The 20,000-nt window shown below is 38.2% G+C and overlaps 1 protein-coding gene across 7 annotated transcripts in view; it reads right to left on the bottom strand.

Moving 5' to 3' along the window:
* Nucleotides 1-20,000, bottom strand: part of ndrg4 (NDRG family member 4) — a 53,039-nt gene that overhangs the window by 19,241 nt on the left and 13,798 nt on the right. For 3 of the 7 annotated variants that reach the window (XM_079346643.1, XM_079346644.1, XM_079346649.1), the window contains 3 exons: nucleotides 11,844-11,934; nucleotides 10,050-10,208; nucleotides 6,100-6,138 (listed from right to left, as the gene is read on the bottom strand). In XM_079346643.1, the coding sequence (XP_079202769.1) occupies nucleotides 6,100-6,138; nucleotides 10,050-10,208; nucleotides 11,844-11,934 (289 nt within the window). The remainder of the gene's footprint in view (nucleotides 1-6,099; nucleotides 6,139-10,049; nucleotides 10,209-11,843; nucleotides 11,935-20,000) is intronic. The other 4 variants (XM_079346642.1, XM_079346645.1, XM_079346646.1 and 1 more) reach the window with 2 other exon arrangements.

Here is a 20,000-nt window from a genome sequence, read left to right as displayed (position 1 = left end):
ACATGTGAGTTTAAGGTCACAGAAAAAGGGAAGGGTGCCACTTTAGGATCAAGTCTGACATATTTTGAAGGATTAAAAAAGTATTTGTGTGCAGGGAAAAGATTCCATATCGAACCCATCTAATACACAGTGACAGGCTACAGTTTTGTACAACGTCGTAGAGTGTTTGCTTCCACCCACACCTTCTTCACTTTCCTGTGAGAACAAAAGCAAAAGGACATGAGAGAAACTTGAATATAAGACAATAGTCTTGCTTCATTTCATGATTTTTTTCAAAGTTGTTTCCAACAGACATCTGAATCTTCCCTCTCTCTCTCTCATTACATCTCAAACACTAATGCTCAAAAGAAACATTGATCAAATACATCCACACGTTTCTGGCCATTAAAGAAGAAGGAACATTTAAAATAAACAAAGGTTCATTTGTTTATTTACAGAGTTGCCATGTTGTCAATTTAGGTATTAAGAAAATACAATCTTTGAAACATAATCTTTTCTATTTGATTGGATTCTTAATTTACAGATTATGTTTCTTCAATAACAACTGCATGTACTCTTTTTGCATCATTATTTCTTAAATCATGGTGAGATTATAAGTAAACAAATAGAGGTAGTGGGAGAAACACTAGAACTTAAAATTAACACTTGCATGTGACGTAGTCTATAATACTTTAGAAGTGTGAGAAGCGTATGTGCATTTTCACTTAACTGCAATGGTGTTACGCGAGTAGTTGAACACACACACACACACGCACACACACACACACACACACACACACACACACACAGCTTCCTTCTTTTTGCTGTCTGGTGTCATTTAGCAGCCTGGCCTTTTGTTTTACCATTTTCTCTCCTTTCTCTTCCTCTATCCCCTCTTTTCTCTCCTCATCTATCCCCCTTTTCTGTTGACAGAGCACACAGAGTGCTGACTCAACTTTAAACGCCACTCTTCGGTGTCCCCTGCCCCTCTCTCTCTCTCTCTGACTTTCCCCCCTTATCTCCACAGTGGAGCTTAATTCGCTCCCCGCTGACTCAGCATCACTCCATCTTTTTTAAACATACAATCTGCCAGCATGTTTGAGGAAGAGCCGTATGCAGGGACAAGGCTTAACAGAAAAGACCAGATTGTAAATGTGGATGACTGAAATGTTTGATTTTTTTTTTTTTTTTTACAATTTTTAATTATTTTGATTACATTTGTAGAAAAAGTAAAACATAAACGGAATATATGTTAGCCAAGGCTTCTTCTTTTTGTCCAATTCCACATCTGTATATTTACTTGCTCATCTAATGACAAAATTCTCTATCTTGTTAACTGCTTCATATGCAGTGTCATAACATCCTCCCCAAACACGTCAGCCAACCTGCTTTTTAAACTGATTCAAATGATGTATACTGTGCCTAGAATTGTGAGTGGCTCCAACGTTAAGCTTGCTGGATTTCTTGTATCACTCCATCGTATGATCTAATAATTAAATATGGACTCTAGTTTAGTGCAGATAAGCTAACTTTAATGTTTAATTTACCTGCGTCAAGCAGAACAATAGTGTTCATAATAAATGTCTGTCAAGCAGAGGATGAAAAGCTTCTGTTATAAACTGTGACATGTAGGACTACTCTTGACTATTAAGTCCGAACATAAAGTACTAACTTCAGAAACAGAGATGGGAAAAGGGAGGGTCATCCCATCCTCGGAAAAAATTGCACCACACTACTGAATGAAAATCAAATAATGATTTGAATCAGAAGAGATTTAGAAGTGGTTATACCCTATGGAGAGGGAAAAACTAGTGGGTATACTCGATTATGATATCAAATTTATATGCAAAGGCTAATCCTTCAACAGCATGAAAAGCGCTCTATAAACAAATAATAATAATTATTATTATTACAGGAAAAGTTGTGTTTTAAATAGAATTCAATACTAAATCAATACTATTTGTTGTGATGGCTGACCAAAGTTGTTAATTTTGTTAAAGTAAAGGCTTAAAGAGTTTGTGAAGTAGAGACCCACTTCTCACTCCCACACATCTCCCGAGGGAGTGAGGAGTGAGCAGCAACTAAACAGAACTGAGTTACTTAGAATAACTGTTCTTTTCAGCACAGCTGCCTGCTGTCTTCACTACTGAGAAAAGCAAACAAAAATCCTGCCTCCATGCATCAGCCCCCACACATTGATACATGTATTTCCTCTGCTCACTAAATCTGGGGGGACGGTTTCTTGCTGTTGGTAAAGTGAACAGAAAAAGCAATCCACGTTATTCATCAGATGTACACAAGGTCATTTCACCAAAAGAGTTTATGTTACCAACACCCACAATAATTCACAGCTCTGAGACTAACAGCTGAGGTGACACCTAACACTAGCAGAACCCGTCTGCCACTCAAATCAAACCCCTAAACTGAACCCCTTGTGCAAATAAATACACCTTAAGATATTTTGAAAAGGGGTGAATTTTTGTAAAAATCACCCTTTTTCAAAATATCTTTATCTGTACAGAGACTAAAACAGTTTTTACAGTAGAGTGTAAACATGTATATTAGTTTTTGGAGTATTTAACAATAAGTTCACTGACTCACTTTAGGAGCCCACATTGAATGCCACAAAAGTAAGCCTTCACAGTGAATTGAATTCATATATTTAAGTTAATTCACATTTAATCTAAAAAAAGGTTTACAACATTAATATAGATATATTTAAATGTTTAAATATTTTCAGTAACATCTAGAAACTGTGACCAAATAAATGTAATCTACCTCTGCGGTTGTCATCCATTTGCTTTGAGCGACGAAATGCATAATAAGGAAGTGTAAATATGCAAAGTTACGTAGTGTCGCATGTCTAAGAGACAGAAGGGGTTGAACTCTGAATCTGCGGGTCAAAGCCAAAACAAAAAGTTCATCCTCATTCATATTTTATTTTCTTTGCTGCTATGTCCATGTGTGTTTGTATGAAACATAAAAATCCAGGCAGGGGACAGGTGCCCTGCAGACATAGTCACCACACATGTATGGAGGCACATAAGTGATGATGGAGGGGTGTTATACACTTTTTTAAAAGTCTATATTTCATCTTTTAGGAAAAAGCTACTGTATTCAGCTCCTGCTTATAGAGAGGACTTTCATGACCTTGTAGAAAGAGATCCATTAATGTCCAGCCGTCAGACCATGAGGTATAAATAAAAAACCTATTCATACTACAGTATTCCCGATCTCCTCACTATCGATCTCTGATTACACAAGTGGGTGTAATTGTGGATGAAAATTTGGCAGATTCCTTTAAACCAGTGGTTCTCAACTGGTGGGTCGGGACCCAAGAATGTGTCGCAGAGCTGTATTCAGTGGGTCGCGAACGTGACTGGAAAAAAGATTTGTCACAAAGTCTATGACACGCTCTTAAATGTTGGTTCGTTTTTTCCTTCTGCATTATTTTTTTTGTTCAATAAATCTGATTGGTTGAATAAACATCAGCCAATTGGGTCACAATTTTCATGAAGGTGTCGGTGGTGGGTCTTATGTTAGACTGGACGAGAAGTATACTGCTTTAAATTGTTTACAGTATTATCTAAGTTGTCTTGATAGATTTACCACTGTTCATTGTAAATTAACCTTGAAGTTATACCCTATACAGTAGCTGATTAAAAGAACATGGTGACTCGATCCTGAAGATGGTTTAAAGTTGTTTAACTTAATTGAATTTCAACTGGAAATGTACTAACCCAACTGACTGAGTGAATTCACGGTACATTATCGGAGAGTTCTAAAAAAATACAAGCAGTTTTGCAAAAATGTGACCCATTAAATAAGAGCTTGTAATACTTGTTTACTTATTAATTTACTGATTTATTTCAGGAAAGAGAGTAAAGAGAGATGAAGAGGTTTTAATGATCAGTGTTTTCACAGTCTATCAAGACAGCAATAACCCAGAGGCAGAATCTGCTATCTTCCTGGCAACCAGAATGCAGAAATAACGCTGCTCTTCGTATAATTATTTAAGATCTTGAAAGTGTCAAGTTAGAGTGTGAAAGAGAGAGGTGTTTAATGAGAACCATCTTTTCACTCCTGTCTGACACACAGCATGTGTCTGATTAAAATAAACCTGCAATACAGTAGCTGTTGAAGATATGAAACTTTACTTCTGTATAAAGGAAAAATTCACAAACTGATGTTGTAATCGGTCTATACCTTTTTAAATTACTGGGTACAAGGGCTCCGCTGACACGGGCCAAAAGCAGATTGAAAATGACATTTTTAACAGTAACTTGATCGAATGAATATGGATTTTTTTATGAAAATATAAAGGTGTTGTTTACGGTGTTACAGTGTTTTTGTTTTGTTTTGGATTTTTTTAACGAAAGTTTGACTGGTTTTGGAAATAGCTTGCATAATCTTCTGTCCAGGGAGCAGCTGGCCACACTTTGAAAACAAAGAAGCATTGTTTTGGCTGTACACGAGGACGTAGCAGCATGCAGGCCTTTTGTGTGTAACCAATAAGACATGATATACTGCTCCCTGAAAATTTAATGCTCACTATGTATTCATTAAAGGTATAATATGCAACATCATTAACACCAATAAAGTAGATATTAAAGGAGTGAAGTCAAACTCCCTCTGGGTTTGTTGCTTAAGGCTCTGTGTTTGTACGCGAGGGGAAGGAGCGTTCTTTAGCTTGATCATGTTTGGTTCAGAGCCTCAAACACGTTTTATTGAAAGAACATAATTTTTTTTTGGCATACGATACTCAAAAAAAACACCTTTATCACCCATTCATTTTTTGTCCCAGGCTGTAAAAAAATATGTTGTTATTGCAGTAAAAACAATGTTTTGCCATTCATGTGTACTGTATGTGACTTCCAAAGTTCCTGGAGCCAGCCTCAAGCGGACACCTTCGATGAACTGCAGGATGTTGCACTTCTGCATTGCTTTCATGTTTCAATGAGGTTGTTGCTACTGGAACTCTATTCTGACAGTCACATATTATACCTTTAGAAGTAAATTAAACTAATAAAGTTTAAAGTTAAACTGCCATTACAATCCTGATGTGTTATCGAGAATAAAGAGGCTGTAGACAGGAGATACAGATGATGGTAGTGTTTTAAAACAAAGTTAGAATTTAACCAAAAAACAGGACAAAAAAACAAAAATCTGATCATTTCGGCACAACATGTTACAGGTTGCACTGTGTGCCTGAAAGTGATCAGGTTTGTATAAACATGTTCAACCTAGGGAAAGGTTAGAAACATGAAGTGGATTTTGCAGAACTAAAGTTAAAAGCTAAAGCTATATTGAGTCTTAAAAGCTTAGGCTTAACTGTGAAAAAAAAGAACATTAAATTCCTAAGTAATGCATACTATTTCCACAATGTAAAAATTAAAGTTTACGTTTGCAAAATGTTTGAAAAAAGTCTTAGAGCTCCCCAAACATGTGTGTCTTGGTTTAAATCTATGCCTATAAAACCCTCTATTACAGCCCTCCTCAGAACAGGCTGTTTCTGTGTCCATAGCTTTAAATGTAAATGAGCTGTGTTCGACCGCGCCCCGGGCTTGGGTGACTTGGGCTTTCTTGCACCATGCCAGATTGTTTACATTCAAAAGGCAAACTCAGTGTCACCCACATGGGGGAGACATTACTGCCCTTTGTGATGTTATGAAGGACAAATCTCTAAACAGCCTGTTTGAGCACACATAAGCTGGAAATTGGAGCAGGCAGAAGACTGAACATTGTTTATTTATTTATTTTTTAGACAGACCATATAGAGACACAAACTAGTATATGAAAACCACAGTGAAGTTTGTTTTTGTGCCTATTGTTTTAAGACAGTATTTTATATAGCATATTTTAAATCTATATATTTAGCTGTATTTAATTACATATATCCATGGTCCATCTTCCCATTTTTAATTAAAGAAAGATGTGATGCTTATTTCAAGATGAACACCAAGAAAGATAACAAAAAACAAACAGACGAAGGATAATAGATGTAAAAAAAAAAAAAAAGAAAGCGAGAAGCAATGATCAGAAGGTGATAGGGTGGAGAAACAGAGGCAGGCACAATCTTAAAATAACAGCAGCAAACAGCACACGCACGTCACATCATACCTTCCAATCTCCCGCCGGCATCAGCTGTTCACAGCTCTCCTGCAGAGAAAAACAACCAGAAACAGAGAAGAAGAAAAATGAGAATATATAGACAAACCTCATAAATTAAAGGTGCATCCACTGTTGGAGCTGAAGGCAGTACTGTCGGTCCAAACCACATACACAGAAAAACTCAGTTTCCCAGAAGCACTTACAGCACTAGCATCTATAATTATACATGTGAAATATTCTTTTTTTTTTTTTTTGAACACCAAATTAATTTTGAAGTCCACAATCCAATATTGTCATTAGATGTTTAAAGGAGCACTCCAACAATTTAGTCCTGCACTGTATGAGCTACTCACACAAGACACAAAATAATGGGCTACATTTAATACAACAAAGGATAAAAAAAGACTGACCTTTAGTCCCTGTAAAGTCAGTCACAGCGACTTAGCACTAACAGCAATTGAATGCAGTTTAATTGTCTTCATAAAACCAAAGAGATGTAAATTGGTTAATTTGTTGAGCCTTTATCATTACATTCAAAGATGTAAGATGGTAAGACTTATCTAATGTAGTGACTTCTTATTTTAGGTACTGTTCCTCTTTCAAAAATCTTTGAATAACCCAGTCTTTAAAATGATCTTACCACCTGTCAGACTTGCTTTAGCAAATATCTGCTACACTTCCAGCCTGCTGTGATACTTTTAAAGCACACGATCCTACATTAACACAAAATCAGAGAGACGTTCAGACCCTGCAATATGCTTTTAATGAGGTGAAGCCTACAAGCTCATTCAGGTTTGGGCTGCACTGATTTCACCCTTGACATAAGTCTTATACACAAACATTATACAACACCTCCTGTCAATTAGCTTTCTATTTAAGCTGCCAGCTCTCACCTGCACCATCACCAGCCCAGGATCCACCTGTAGGCTCCCACCTTTGGTTAAAGATATCATCCTATCACTCCTTAAACTTCTGCATGTCAATAAAAACTGCCTTGTGGGATTAGCTCAGAGCCTAGATGCCAAAAACCAACTATGTTTTGCTGTTATAAAGAAATGTAGTTGTCTGACTTTTATTTAAGGGTAAAAATGTTGAGCCAAACAGAGCATTGTGAAGTGTTTCCATTCTAGTGATTCATTAAAAAAAAATAACTCAAGTGCTTTTAGAAGACTGATATGGAACAAATCCGCAGTAAAAAGTGAGGAAAGATGCATGGTGTTTTTAAACATAAAATGAGAGAGAGATCAGCAGCCAGATTTCCCCCTAAAGATGAGCTCCCCAACAACACTGGAGCACAAAAACAATGTATTTTTCATCTGTCCGCAGTGATAAAAGAAATCAGATTCCCTGTGAGGCAGTCTGACTCATTGTCTGCCAAAATAGTTGAACGATTTTAGCAGCATTGATTGATGACAAGCTGTCTGCACGTTTGCATGTGTATACAATCTTGCAGAAAATGTTTTTTTTATGTTTCGGTGCTCACTCTTTGAGGAATCTGGTCTGTATCTTTTTTTTTAAGAAGAGATGTGTTGACATAAACAGGTTTTCTATTTATTTATTTTTACAATCAACAATACACTGCTGTTTTTTTGTCAAATGGCACATGATTAAGAACAACATTCAAATGCATCTGTTAATTTTCAATACAGCAGTCAAAGCTCACATATCCAAACCTGTGTTATTTCAGCACATGTTAGCTTGTTCCTGCACTGCCACTGTTCTAAAGCGCATGGCAGAGCAGGAACATCAGGATATCTGGAAGTTAAATGAAGGAAATGCACATAAGGTTAGTCAGCGGTCAGAACAGTCAGACAGATGGTTTCGACACTGCACTCTTGTTAAACATGCACGAGTAAGGTCTTGGTTAGAGGTTATCTTCAACTGAGTTCTGGAGAGACATCTGAAAGAAAATATGACAGGATTAAAGAAGGATATAAAGACAAAAGGAAAAGTTGTGAGGTTTTTTTTGGGGGGGTGGGATTTAAATTTGAGATGGGAATACACATGGAAAAAAGGACAGGTGACACAGTTCAGAGCAGGGAATCACCTAAAGAGAGAAAAAGATGTGACTGAAAAAAACCTCTGGATCTGAAGCTGACCTTTGAGAGAAATACAAATTGAGAAAATATTGAAGGAGCTGATAACTTTCCCACCATGCCAGGTATCATCAGCTGAGCAGATTTAAAAGGGAAAGAACTCCAATAAATGTATGTCCTTATTCAACAGAAATTTTCCTCTGAAAGGTCAGTCTCCAGTGATTTCATGCAAATGGGTCACTGTTTCAAAGGGAAAATGTATGTACGGAATGACAGTACGGTGGTCGGACCAGCAGGTGGCACCCTTCTCCTTCTTATAGCTCCCACCCTGGCGCGTAGAGCAGGTATTGAATACCAACATGAACGTAGCTGAGCCCTGTGTTTGTGTGGGAGATCATATTTTAATGAAATGTTTGGCTTGTTTTTTGTGAAAGTGATGGATACTTCCTTAAATCTACAAGAAACTAAAATTTAACATTGGTCTGAGTCCTCCTTAAACCGCTCAGGTGATCGCTCTGACTCTGTTTCGAGCAATACTGCTCAAACATACTGTACTGTCGGTTGCCTTGTCAAGCTGTGTTGGACCAGTGTTGCTTTGCGTTTTCTGCTTTGATGTTCTCCTCATGCCTCTGATCTCGTAGTCTGTGTCTCAAGGCTGTTTTTTTGTAAATGGAGATTTTGCCCCAGATTTTAGCATTTCAAAAAAGAAAATCTGTCAGTTGAAAAGCACGGTTACTCCAGAGCTACTTCATTCACTGTTTCAGAGGGATGAAGGGAAAGTTTACAAGTGTGATACTAGGGACGCAATGACTGAAGGTATCCTGAGAGGAAAAAAACATTCTTGCACTAGTCGTGTCACAAGTGACACCAAGGCTGTGTTGGGTTTCTTTGCGTTGTGTTGAATCCGGTCCTACTTTTGTAACTAAGCACACAATTCTCGACCTCCTGCTGTTATTGCCACTTATATGTTGTTAATATTGGTGGAAAACTAATCATAGAAAAGTAGTGAAATTAGGCCAACGAAATATGTTGATGAATGTTTATGTAATCATTACCGTTACGGAGTTGTTGTACCATCAACACTTAGCTTTAATGATTCTTTAATGATCATACTTCTGCAGCATTACATTTTTCTAAAGTGACATTTCTTATGGGGACGTTTTAAAAACAAATGAGGACTAAATGTTGCTATGTTGAAGAAAATGTGCGCTCTTTCTAACAACAATCACTAATCACTGCAGACATGTAAAGCATCACTTCCAAAGCATGCAAGCAGGCGAGACTGAACTCAAACGTTTTTCTTTTTAGTGTCAAAGTGCGAGAGTCACTGATAGTACCAGGTATATGAGACAAGGCTCGAGGCCAGCTAAGCCGGTCTACTAATTTCATGCAGAATCAACCAATATTTTATATAAACTGATGAAGCGAATAAAAACTATGCAGCTCAAGTTCATTTGGTAAATGACGTTACATTACTGTTCATTGAGCAGCACACCATTTGAAGCTTCTGCCTGTGTTAGTATCATGTTGAAGACACAAATCCACACTCTTTGAGAACACTACCTTTTTCAGTGAAAAAAACAACTAAAGAAAGTAATGGTTCCATTTTAAACCAGATTCAAAGCAAAAGCATGCTGTTTGGAAATGTTGCTTTACAGTATTCAGCAGCATTTTAACTTCATAACCACAGTGTAGATAAGATGACAGGAGTCACCTGCTGCCATGTTGCCTTGGATAAACCTAACTACAAATGCTGGGGGTCTTTTTTTCTCTATAAGAACCTGCCTCTGGTGTCGAGGTTTTTTGCTCAGCTGGATTCGGTTCTTTTTTTCTAATTTATGTTCGGTGTTGGTTTTGTTACGTCTGTTTTAGAAAAGTGTGCTGGCAGATGTTTCCACTTGTTCTGCTGGTTCTGGTAGTTACCGGGAGGACCCCGCTGGTCCGACGGCGGGTCTGGCGGAGCCAGTGCCGTGCGATGACATGCCAACGGTGAGTGGAGCGACTGGGGGGAGGGGGTTGGTTAAGGGGCACGGGGCTGGCAGGGCACGCTAACCCCCCAGATGCCTCCTCTCCTTTATCCTGCTGATTTGGGGAGACAGAGCAGCAACATACAGTAAACAAAACACATCAATCAAGATTCATTTTCTGAACTATTTGTAAGGACTTCATGGCTCACTGGTGATCCTCAGCCAAAGTCTTCGTAAAGCTTCAAAGACGACACTTCTGGCTTCACTTTGCTTCTACATATGCTCAAGAAAGGTCAAGCTGAAGTTTGTACCTTTGTTAGGATCAGGGGAGCAGCTGGATAAGGCTGCCCGCATGCAACTCTACGCCACAAATATTCTGAATTCACATGACATGGGGAGCACTGCAAAACGAAGCATATCAAACATTTCAAATGATTGAAAACCCTATTGAGGCCATAAAAAGTGGATTCAGCATTAGTCTGACGTGACCTGCTGTGATTTAGACCAGAATGTTCTAGAATGCAATCACTCAGTAAGTGCTCTTAAAGGTCACACTGTTGTGCAACACACAGGTCTACAGACTTTCAATGAGCAGGGAGGGAGAGAAGAAGAAGAAAAGACTGCTAGAATTGTTTTTTTCTCTCTATTATTATCATCTGCATCTACAGCACGCAAACATGTTAACTGGATAGATCAGCAGTTGATGATCACTGATTTACGAGCAGTGACTTGTTTAGAGCGGACCTGATGGACTTCAGAATAAGAAGAGCAGAATAAGATCATCTTAATCATCTGAAGAGTCATTCATGTTGTTTCACAGGGAATTAGGCTACTTCTAATAAGCTCCTGGGTGAAAAAAGCCTGAACTTAAGATCTCTGGTGGGTGAAAAAGCTTTGTTTCTGACACACAAGCCGAGCAAGTAATGGCTAACTTGTTCAGTGAGTGCAGACTTCACTGACACCATCAGCTGAACTAAGTGGTTTCTCAGAAGGAGAAGAGTGAACCACTACTTTTGATTGTTCATTTATTATGTTGTTTTCATGATATTCCGGGAAGTAATGATTTTTGCCACTTGTTTGTTTCCTACACTCTATAAAAGCCATCCAGTTTTTCATTCACAGCTTAATTTCATTTATCTTTATGATCCAGCACCATTTATCGTCTTTCAAGCCTTTTTTTCCATTTACACTACTTGTAGAGTATGAATGAAAACCAGCTCCTGCTGTTCAAAAAAAAAGGCTGTTTGAAAACTTAAAGGAGAGCATTAGTCTTTGTCAGGCATAGAACTTTCTACTTAAAGTTGCCTGACATCAAACTGATCTGGTTTTCACCAGGATTCTCTCTTTAGTAGCTCTCAAACATTAAAATGTACTCATTCAGCCCCTACTTGTTGCTTTGGTAAGTGGAGTGGAATAAGTGGCCTTTACATAACCGCCCACTGCCTGTTATGTGCTCTCTGTTTACTTCTCTTTTTGTCCTCCTCCTCTGCCTCTCGGCCTTAATGAGCTTTCATCTTTTCCTGGTGTAGTTATCAAAGACTTGGGCTTGTAGAGTTGGATGGATTCATTAATATCCTCCTCTCCTGGTAAACATTGTTCCATTACAAGGCGAGCTAATGAGCATTAACACCCCTTATTGCACCAGGATTTTCAGAGTGTTTGGTGCACATATTTCACAGCATGTGTCCAGTCAGACAGAAGGGGAAATGTCACAGAGGACACACGGGACGAATGAAACAGGTGGACTGACCATGTCTGAGTCTCCTCCTCGCTGCTCCGGCAGAAGGGGCTTCTCCTCCGTGAACTGTTGCTCCTTCATCCCCGCCATCCTGGACAGCAACCTGCAATCACCATGCCGACCCATATATACGTGCAGGCACACACACACACACACAAACACACGCACACACACACAGATGCACCAAGTTACACTATCATTTCATCATGCAGACAGCAGTCTGTGCAGGCAATGAAAAAAACAAAACGCGTTGGCATTTGCATTACTACCAGTGGATTAAATGATGATGGCTGTTTTGTTTAATTAAATGGGATGGGAAAATTCCTTGATGGAATAATTTCACAAATCCACATTGTGAAATTATAGAAGGAATCAGATAACTGATTGAATGTGGTGTTATTGAGAGAAAGAATTCAACATGGGCATGTTCTCAGTCATTTTCTCTCCTTGGTTGTGGGAAAGCAAAGACGAACTCCGATTGGAGTTGACATAGCATAGTTGATGCTAACTGACCAAGATGACTCTGCAAACCTGGGAGTGTGTGAAGACCACTGCTTTGAACCTACAAGAAGACTGAGGCTGTATTAAAGTCCAATCTAATAGGGTGTTTGTGTTTGAGCACACAGTCTTAACAGTTGTATACAAATGTACTATTAGACGCCTACACATTAACACACACAAACATCGGGGTCAGACAGTGTCAGTGCAATATCACGGCTAGAGGTTGGCATCAGTCCACCAACATTGGAACACAGAAAAACACCACAACACCTCACACACTCTCTAACCAGTCTCTAATATTACATGAACTCACTGGTACTTTTGGACTCTGTACTACAACCTGTTCTTTTTTCCGCTCTCTGATTTGTGACGCTGGCGAGTGCGTTGAGAAGAATCATTAAACAACAGGGATGTCTGGTCACTGTGACATAGAATATATACACACCTCAAAGGCATGCAGAAAAAAATATTTGAAAGGCCTCGAGTCAAGTTAGAGTTTCTAACTGTTGTTTCAACCTGTTTGACAAAGAGGTTCAAAAATTCAACCTTTGCCAACAATCTGCTTAACACTGCTGCAAAAGACAGTTATGGTCTATGTTTTACAACTTCTGGAAGGTATCAGAAAAGATCAATCCAACCTTAATTCAACATATACCCTTTTTTAAGAAAATTGTATTCTTCAAGACAGACCTAATAAAGCTTGGAAAGCAAATAAATATAAGACCCATTCATGTCACTTAAATCAGAAGCAAAATGGTTTCTCTGGCTCTTCTAGATGAACTAAGCCAGCGTGTGTAACTCACTATTTGAGACCCACCAGAAAACAATAAACATGCATCATAATGAACTGATAAATCACAGTGTTTATAATGCAGTCATACGTGGAGAGGTAAATGTCCCCTTTGCTTTGGAGCTGAACACTGTTTTTGATTTTTGATAACTGGACTGTAAACGAAGCAGACACAATGCAGAATTTCATGTTTGCCTGTTTCCAGAAGACTTAGATTGTCATCACATGATGACAGACAGTCAGTCAGTTGGTTTGGGTCCACCCAATCACTTTACTACAAGGACAAAAGAGATCAGGAAAGCTGTAATGTGTATTCCCAGTTGTCTCTGTAACTAATAATTATGTGCATGTTGATCATCCAATATTGTATTATTCGCAAATGGGTTAGATTTACACATATTAAGAAAGTTATTTAAATATATGGTTAACCGAGTTCTTTCTTTTTAAAGATTATGCTGACGTCAAATGAGGCTCCTATACTCTACCAAATGGGCTAAAGCCCATGGTCAGCCTAGCTCTTGTTTAAAGCTTGGTTTCTTTGTCTTTACCGTGATGTCCTCACTGAGATTACTGTAAAATGAGTATAGCCCTCGGGACTCTCTGCTAAAAAGCCTTTGAAGCTTTCTTCCTAAGGAGTGTACCCAGAGTTCCAGTTAATGCTAGAATGTATAATGTAATAAAGTCTGACCCTGCATTCACAAGTTGTGTCTGACACAGCGGAAAATCAAGTTACGAAGTTGGAATATGCCCATTCATCCCTGCTCAAGTCGGAACGACTGGGAAACTCGGGAAAGAAATAGGTGCCCAACTTGCAATCATATTCTGCATCACAATCAGAGAAACTCGTTTTGTTAATGCTTCAAAACCTTTGATTAATTACCATAAGAACATTTTGCTCAAATAAAACTTGTAAAAGTGACATTTCTAACATTTATTTAATTGCATCTTGATCAAGTTGTAATTACATCAACAACTTATAACTATAACTTACTGAACTGAAAACACATACTGTAAACACACTGAAGTCGGAAGAATGACTGACCAACTCGGGGACTGAGGAGCACATGAATGCAGCATAAGCAACAACAAATATGGTTAATGCTGCGTTCATGTGCTCCTCGGAGGGTTCTTTCATTTCGAGTTGGGAATTCACTCTTTGGACTTCAGTTTGTTCACATGATTTCAGTTCATTCATAGAAATGCGTTCCACTGAGCATATTTTTATGTGACTCAAATGTAATAACGAAAGCTAAAAGAACAATCCAATGCAAGTTTTATCGTGTTCAGCGGATGCTCCTCATATAGACTCATGTTGCAGCATTTGGAAACATCTGGCTAAAACTGAGCAATGTGCAAATTCTGTTACAAGAGTGATCCTGTGTTTTATACAATGGGTTGCATTTGTCCACTTTCTTGAATCAATCATTTCCTTTCTTTGTGCTATCTGCCTCAGGTTTATTTTGTTTCCTTAAAGTAAATCCATATTACTCATCCTCTGTGTGGATCACTTCTTGCGAGTCAGTCTGTGTTCTTCCGTTTGTGTCTCAGTCTGAGCCTGGGTTTACTCTACCTAACACAACATTATGTTCTGTTAGCAACATAAACAACATTCCATTCACTTCGACCTTTCACTGAGGAGGTAGCAGACTTTAAAGGTCTTAATACAAAATGAAATCCAAACGACAGACTCTTTAAGGATAAAGGTAGTATCAACAGAGCACACAACGTTATTTTTTTCTTTCCCCCATGTGTCACTCCCGCATTTTCTCTCTCTCTCTCTCTGCAGCCTCATTTGTCCTCTTCTCCCTCCTCTTTCTCTATCTGGTAGAGGCACAGCATAATCTGTGTACTTATCAGACACCATTAAAGACACAAAGCCCAGCTGCCTGTCAGACTCACTCCACACAGATGGTAAAGTGTGTGTAGCCTTAGACAGTAAGAGCCCTTTATACTAAATACAATTCAACTTCATAATTGCACAAGTTAAAGTTCAGACTTTAAAAGAATGGATCATCATGACAAAAGTCTAAAGATTACACTTTTAGCATACAGAAAGATGGCTGATAGAATATAAAGTGTTATTTAACTGATTAAAAGTGACCAGAAAGTATCTTACTTTATGTATTGTACTGCATGTATCGTCCTTATTCTGATCCTGTAGGCCTGTCAAGTAACCTCAACTTCTATACAAAAGAGTGTCCTCAGGACCATCTGGTGACAATATCTGGGATACATTATAGTAATTTGTGTACACACTTTATTAGTGTCTATAGTGCAGTTGTTGCACCTCAAGGAACTGAATGAGAGTCATTTGTTTCAAAGAGCTTCATAGTTTAATCCGGTGTATGTCTCCAGCCAGTAGAACATTATTACGTTCATGCAAAGCAATGCTTTCAAGGTTTAAATGAAAAGGGGAAAACCATTTATGTCAACAGTAAGTTTTCATCTCAAAAATGGGTTTGCAAAACTACAGGAAGAATCTGTTTTTTCTCTTCCACCGTTCTTTGCTCATAAGTGCAGGTAATATACATTGTCAAAGAGCTGCACATTGTGGAACAGTGCTGATCTTCACAAGGCAGAGGTTCCTGGTGTGGTATCTGCTTCCTTATTGCCTCTCACATGCTGATTTTTTGTTCTTGTGGTTCTAAAATCCGAGCTTGTAATTCTTTAAATAATGTGCTGCAGGAGGGGGGAAAAGGACACATTTCAGCTCCTTTACTTTAGCATTTGCTCTGAAATTTGAAGGTGTAGCTATAATTTGATAAGTGCAAGGTACATGATTGTGATTCACCAGAAAGGAACCGTAACCTACAAACAGCAGAAGAAAATCCATTTATAATAAAAACTAAATACAAGTAAGAATATCTTAGTGTTCCACTTTAATATGCACGCACAGAGTCCCAGTGGTATTTTCCCCTCGTCTTTTTTTTGTCGATTCACTCTCTCCCCTTTCCTCCTCGGTCACTCATTCGCTCCTATTGTGAACAGCTTATTTATTAAATGGGTGAGTCTGACCTTTGTGAGGCCATTGGAACGAAGCCATGAGGAGTATTAAATTGAGAAGAGAGGGCAAACAACAACACCTCCTCTACCTCTGTTCCCACACTTCACTGTAAAGCTGTCTGTCTCCTCTCCTTATCTAACCCTCTTTTCTAAATATTTATCACATATGAATTGGTGCCATGATTCTATTATTCACGTTTTCCTTTCCTGTTTCTCTGTTGACAGTTCTTCTAATAAGCCTGACACCTTAGGGCCTTTCTTTTAGAGTCTTCTTTTATTGGTACACTTTGATGGACTAAAAATACATCCTTCAATTCCAGTCTGACTTCATGTTTCTTACAAGTTTACACATTGTTCAAATGGAAATTATTTTGCAAACTTATTTGTCGCCATTGGACTGCAGCTGTAATTTAGCGCATTAGTGGCTGAGGTCAATTGACAAACAGGTTTTTGGTCCTATCTATAGCTCAGTTTAAAATGATGACAACTCAAAATGCGTTGTTTGGCAATGCAAATGTTTGGCCTGACTATTGATGCTCATTATGTTATATTCTTTAATTCCTTTGCTTTCTATTTGAGAGCACTGTTTAAACATCTGCTTTTTGAAGGTGCTGTATAAACAAAGTCTGTTGCTAGCATCCGACATGGCTCGAGTACTGAGTGAAAAATCGCTCAACCACCTGCAGAGGAAAAAAAAACCCTTCACCTGTTGTTGGGCCTCAAAGTGAAGGGGGGAAAAAACTCTAAAAAGAGTCCTTACCACCACAATCACTAATAGGAAAGAAGTAGTTGACCATTTTGATAAAACCCAACACACTTTAGCCAGATTGAAACGCACTCTTGTGACTGATTTTGTTTGTTAATGGTCTTGAGATCCTCAAACAAGATTAAATAAGAAGAAGAACAAGAAGAACAGATGCATACACAGATAATTCACGCAAAATGCGCACAATACTGCCTACATTTTGTAAATTAGCATATCAATAAGCAGTATGTGTGGAGGATGCAAAATTAATCCTACCGGATTACCTCCTTATCCTCATTTCAACTCCATAAATCCTGGTTTCTTCCCTCCTACGATTTCTTACATAACCGCTTTCTTTCATTTACAATATTGGATCCAGGACAAGGCTTGCACATCATGATGATTGTAATTGTCTCTAAGTTGGGGGATCATTTTTACTTTCTAGAACTGGTTATTTAGTTGATTAGCAGAATTAACATAATTTGCAGTTATTGTTTCAATTGTACTAGATCATGTCTATAAACCCCTCTGTTTCAGCCCTGCTCAGAACAGACTGTTTTTGTATCCGTAGCTTTAAACTCAAATGAGCTCTGTTTCACCACGGACCTCTCTGGCTTAAGTTGCTTGGGCTTTCTCACACCATGTCCCATTGTTTGAGGTGAGAATGCAGAATCCCCACCTGTGGGACTGTCACACACCTGGGGAGGGGTTACTGCCCTTTGTGATGTCACAAAGGGAACGTCTCCTTACGTCCAGTTAGAACACACATTTTCTGAAAAGTGGAGCAGGCAAAAGGCAGAGTGCTTCGACTTTTCTCACAATAAGGGGGTTCGTTAACAGGCTAGAAACACATATTATTATTAGAAAAACAAGGTAAATAAAATTTTGTTTAATATGTTACTTTTAATACAAAAAATATAAGTATTCTCAAGAAATCTAAAGATTTAAAGACTTAGCACCTGAAGGCTATGCAAAAAAGGCTCTTTGTGCAGGTAAGAGGATACTGCTGATATATGCATGCTTCTTCTGTCTTGGTATTCTCTTCTGGTTAGTCTCTGTTTGTTTTACTTTTGCTGTATAAATCTTCCCATCGACCTCTGCTTCTTTTTGTTCCTTTATAAGCAAATATTGGCTAGATCCACCTTGTTTGACAGCTATTTTCATTCCTTGTATTGTTTCCCTACAGCCTCTCTTTTTTGTTTTCTAGCCTACATTCATCTCCTGTAACCCTCTCCTATTATGTTCTTCCGTTCACAAATCTCTCTCATCCTTTTCTTATTTCTAATATTATTTCACCCCATATCATCCATCCCTCTCTTTCCCACCATCTCTTTTTTCATTCTGATATGCTTATGTAAGACATCTGGTTGTGAAATCAATTACCATTGCATTACAGCAACTATATTTGGCCACATGACGCCACTGCTGCCAGTGGAAAGATAATCGTGCAGCTCTTTGATTGAATGCTTTCTATTCTAAATACAGTGACACTCTTGCTCTTTGGCTACACATTGGTAAACTCAGGAAACTTCAGGAAGCAGAACTGATTGTGAGTCTCCTGTTTGTACATGTGTTTGCCTTTGACTTAGGTCACTCTGTCCTCTAAGAATTTGGGCAGTTTAGTGTCTAAGTCTGCAAAAAAGTAAACTTACTGTTGAAACTGTGATCAATTTGGCACAGTCATTTGTGGTCCTCTGAGAATAACTCCTAACAATGTTTTCAATCACTGGTCATTATTACATCTTCCAAAATTCAGTGTCTAAAGAATTCTATTTACTTTGGTCATGGTGTGAAAATGGAAACCTTCAAGTCCATTTATCAGGGCATTAATGTAAGTAATGCAAACACGTGAAACTATAATGGATGGATGGCACTGACACTCGTGGAGTCTTTGGAACACATTCTCTAAAATGTGCCCACAGGAGACCTTTACATACTCAGACTATTAAAAATGTTCAAATAAAAAAAAACAAAAAAAACACAACTACCAAGAGCTTGGCTGGTTAAGGTTAAAGGAAAGGCAGGGCATATACCATAAACATTTGCTTTGTCGGGATGTTGCTTTACATGATAGAGTCCACTTAATAACTACAGAGGCGTCAAACATTTCTCTCCCCAGAGTACTAACGAAAGAAAAAGATCTTCAAATGCAACACCCAGCACTAGGGTCAAGTTGTATTAAGTTTTGATCTGATCATCTGAAAAAAGTTTTAAGGCTGTATCATTTCATGGCTGTATCCTTTTAAAGCGGTCCTTAATTCCCATAACTAAAGATACATCTGAAAAGAAGGAAGAGATGCAGTTAATTCTACTACTGTAAACAAAATGTACATTAAGTCCCATGGGGTGGGAGTTTTCTCACAGAGTGACCGGGATGTACAGTTTATCTTAGTTAGTTAACTTGAGGCTATCAAATAATTACAATTGCCAGCAACAGGCCACCAAAATTTGCATTGCGATCACAGAAATGTTAAATAAATTTAAAAAATACTAATTCACTGAAAGTGGGAGTTTAAGACAAACCAATAATAGAGCGCCTGAGATCACATTTTAAAGTTGAAGGACGTGTGCGTATACACTTCTATTTGGCTGGCAACCCTTTACCAGGAAGTATATGTATTCAGTCAGAAATTAACCAGCATGATTTGAAACCCTTTTTGTATGCTCTTGACGCAATATCTAACACATTTCTTTTTAACATGTTAACAGACCTTCATGGCTCGACATTTGGAGGGGGCGGCGCTCCAGGGAAGGTTTTAACTAAAGCACTTGACAGTTGGAACTATAATGGGATTTTTTAATGTGGTTTGAAATCGCACTATATCAGTTTGTTCGCAGATTTGTGAAGAAGAAAAAACATTGATAATGTTTTCAACATCACAGTATTCCTAGACAGCGAAGCCATACATATTTTTATCTATACCCTTCACCTTTACTTTGAGATAATGTAATGTCTAAAAAATACCTTGACCAGCTATTTTCGGATCAGTTTTCATTCTCATACTCTGATGGATATATGCTGTCTCTTGTCACCCTAACATTCCTCCATTATGGACTCGTTATGTTATCATTCACCTAATCTGAGTGGATTTGAAACATGAGACCATGTGACCATGTGAGAGTCTACTCT

This window comes from Symphodus melops (genome assembly GCF_947650265.1).
Source record: "Symphodus melops genome assembly, chromosome: 6".
In the NCBI taxonomy this organism is placed as follows: Eukaryota; Metazoa; Chordata; class Actinopteri; order Labriformes; family Labridae; genus Symphodus; species Symphodus melops.
Note: the sequence above shows the minus strand (reverse complement) of the source record. Positions and strands in the feature narration are given on the sequence as shown.